This window comes from Dromiciops gliroides, chromosome 2 (assembly GCF_019393635.1).
Source record: "Dromiciops gliroides isolate mDroGli1 chromosome 2, mDroGli1.pri, whole genome shotgun sequence".
NCBI classification, from domain to species: domain Eukaryota; kingdom Metazoa; phylum Chordata; class Mammalia; order Microbiotheria; family Microbiotheriidae; genus Dromiciops; species Dromiciops gliroides.
In genome coordinates this window covers 154,743,147-154,745,373 of record NC_057862.1, presented here as the reverse complement: position 1 = coordinate 154,745,373, position 2,227 = coordinate 154,743,147, and the positions used below count along the sequence as shown (strand labels likewise).

At 37.4% G+C, this 2,227-nt stretch overlaps 1 protein-coding gene across 1 annotated transcript; it reads left to right on the top strand.

Moving 5' to 3' along the window:
- Nucleotides 1-1,486: 1,486 nt before the first annotated feature.
- On the top strand, nucleotides 1,487-1,854 carry LOC122744091 (cytochrome b-c1 complex subunit 7-like). The gene has a single exon (XM_043989433.1). The coding sequence runs from the start codon at nucleotides 1,497-1,499 to the stop codon at nucleotides 1,830-1,832; it is 336 nt and encodes a 111-aa protein (XP_043845368.1). The 5' UTR covers nucleotides 1,487-1,496; the 3' UTR covers nucleotides 1,833-1,854.
- Nucleotides 1,855-2,227: the final 373 nt, after the last annotated feature.

The window sequence follows — 2,227 nt, the reverse complement described above, 5'->3', positions numbered from 1 at the left end:
ACATATATGCATATTTATACATATATACACACACATGCATACATACATGCATATACCTATTTGTGTCTAATGTTAACCATCTCTACATATATGCATATTTACACACACACACATACATGCATACATACATGTACATACCTATTTGTGTCTAATGGTAGCCATCTCTACATATAGGCATATTTATACATATATATATACATACACACATGAATACATATACGCATACATGTATTTGTGTCTAATGGTAGCCATCTCTACATATAGGCATATTTATACATATATATATACATACACACATGAATACATATACACATACATGTATTTGTGTCTAATGGTAGCCATCTCTAGGGTGGGAGGGGAGAGGGAAGAAAAAAAAGGGGGAAAAAGAAATTGACATGATAACGATAACTTTACTATATGTTTAAAAGGGATAGCAAGTTGTATATAATAGATCTGCAGTTTCATGTGAAATCTTTTTTTAAGTTATATGACGTTATGGAATTGCTTATTTTATTCCATAATTTTTTTTAAAGGTAAAAAGGAGGTATCATTTGAATTGAACTCAGACGTCCAAGAGGTAGAGGAGAAGATTCCAGGTATGGGAATAGTCTGTGCAAAAGCAAAGAGGCAAGAGAATGAAGGATGTGCATGGGGAATGAACAACCCAGTTTGACTATAGCATAGAGTGTGTGACAGGGAGAAATGTTTAATCAGCCTGGAAAGATATACTGGAACCCCACTGGGAAGGGTCTACCAAAGAGAGGAGTTCAGATTTTATCCTAAAAGCAAAGGGGGCTTCTGAAGCTTCTTGAGCTAAGAAGGGACATTATCAATTCTGTGCTTTTGGGAATGCCAATTTAGAAGGAATGTGAAGGATGAATTGAAGACATTAGAGACTTGAGACAGGGAGAGCAATTAGGAGACTATTGAAATAGTCCAAGTGAGGGAAGATAAAGGCCTGAACTAGGGCAGTTGCGTTGTGAGCACAGAAAAGAGATGGAACCAAAAGATGTTGAGGAGGGGAAAATCAACAAGGCCTGACAACTGATTGGACATGGCAAGGGAAGAGGAGTAAATGAAAATGACGGGTAGTGGATGAATCCTATATTACAAACCTGCAATCTAGGAAAAATGGTGGTAGTCTCAATGGCAATAAGTTAGAGATATGGCCAGGAAGAAAGAGAATGAGTTCTGGTCTGGACATGCTGAATCTGAGTATTCTAGGTGATATTCTCCATCATAGAACTGAAGTTTAGGAGACACTAGATATATAGATTTGGGAATCATCTGCAAAGTGATGTTCATTGAATCCATGGAAGCTGATGAGATCTAAGAGAATATAAAGGAAGAAGAGGGAAAGACTCTGGGAGATATCTCTGCAAAGATGGTAGAACATGGATGATGAACTTGCAAAGGGTCTGGGTATATTTATCATCATCAAGGAAACAACCAGTACATGAGGTAAGATTGAAAATGAGGTGTCTCTCCAGATCAAGATGGCGACGCGAGTACCTACTGTAGCATCAAGCCAATGGCTCCAGAGTCTTCAAAAATGGTATTACAATGCTGCAGGATTCAACAAACTTGGTTTAATGCATGATGACACACGTTATGAAGATGAAGATGTTAAAGAGACCATAAGGAGGCTTCCAGAGAATCTGTATAATGATCGAATGTTTCATATCAAGAGAGCTCTGGACCTGACCATGAGGCAGCAGATCTTGCCTAAAAACCAGTGGACAAAATATGAAGAGGACAAATTATACCTTCAACCATATCTGAAGGAGGTTATACGTGAAAGAAAAGAGAAAGAAGAATGGAATAAGAAGTAATCATGTCAAAGGAATCTATTAATATTAATGCTCAAAATATTTTTAATAAGTATGGTTGTGCAAAGTATAAGGGTAGATAACCATTTGTAACTGTGTGCTTCAAATTTATTTAATTTAAATAAATGACTATCACAGGAAATAGTAAACTACAAAACTTTGCATCAGAATACCCTGAAATTCACATTAAATCAGTGTAATATTAAAAAAAAAAAAAAAAGAAAATGAGGTGGGGCAGCTGGGTGGCACAGTGGATACAGCACTGGCCCTGGAGTCAGGAGGACCTGATCCAAATCCGGCCTCAGACACTTAACACTTACTAGCTGTGCGACCCTGGGCAAAAAAAACTTAACCCCAATTGCCTCACACATACACACACACACACACACACACAAGAA

What these genes read in the sequence shown, in the direction of transcription:
- LOC122744091 (XM_043989433.1), top strand. Translation starts at nt 1,497, where the DNA reads ATGGCGACGCGAGTACCTACTGTAGCATCAAGCCAATGGCTCCAGAGT.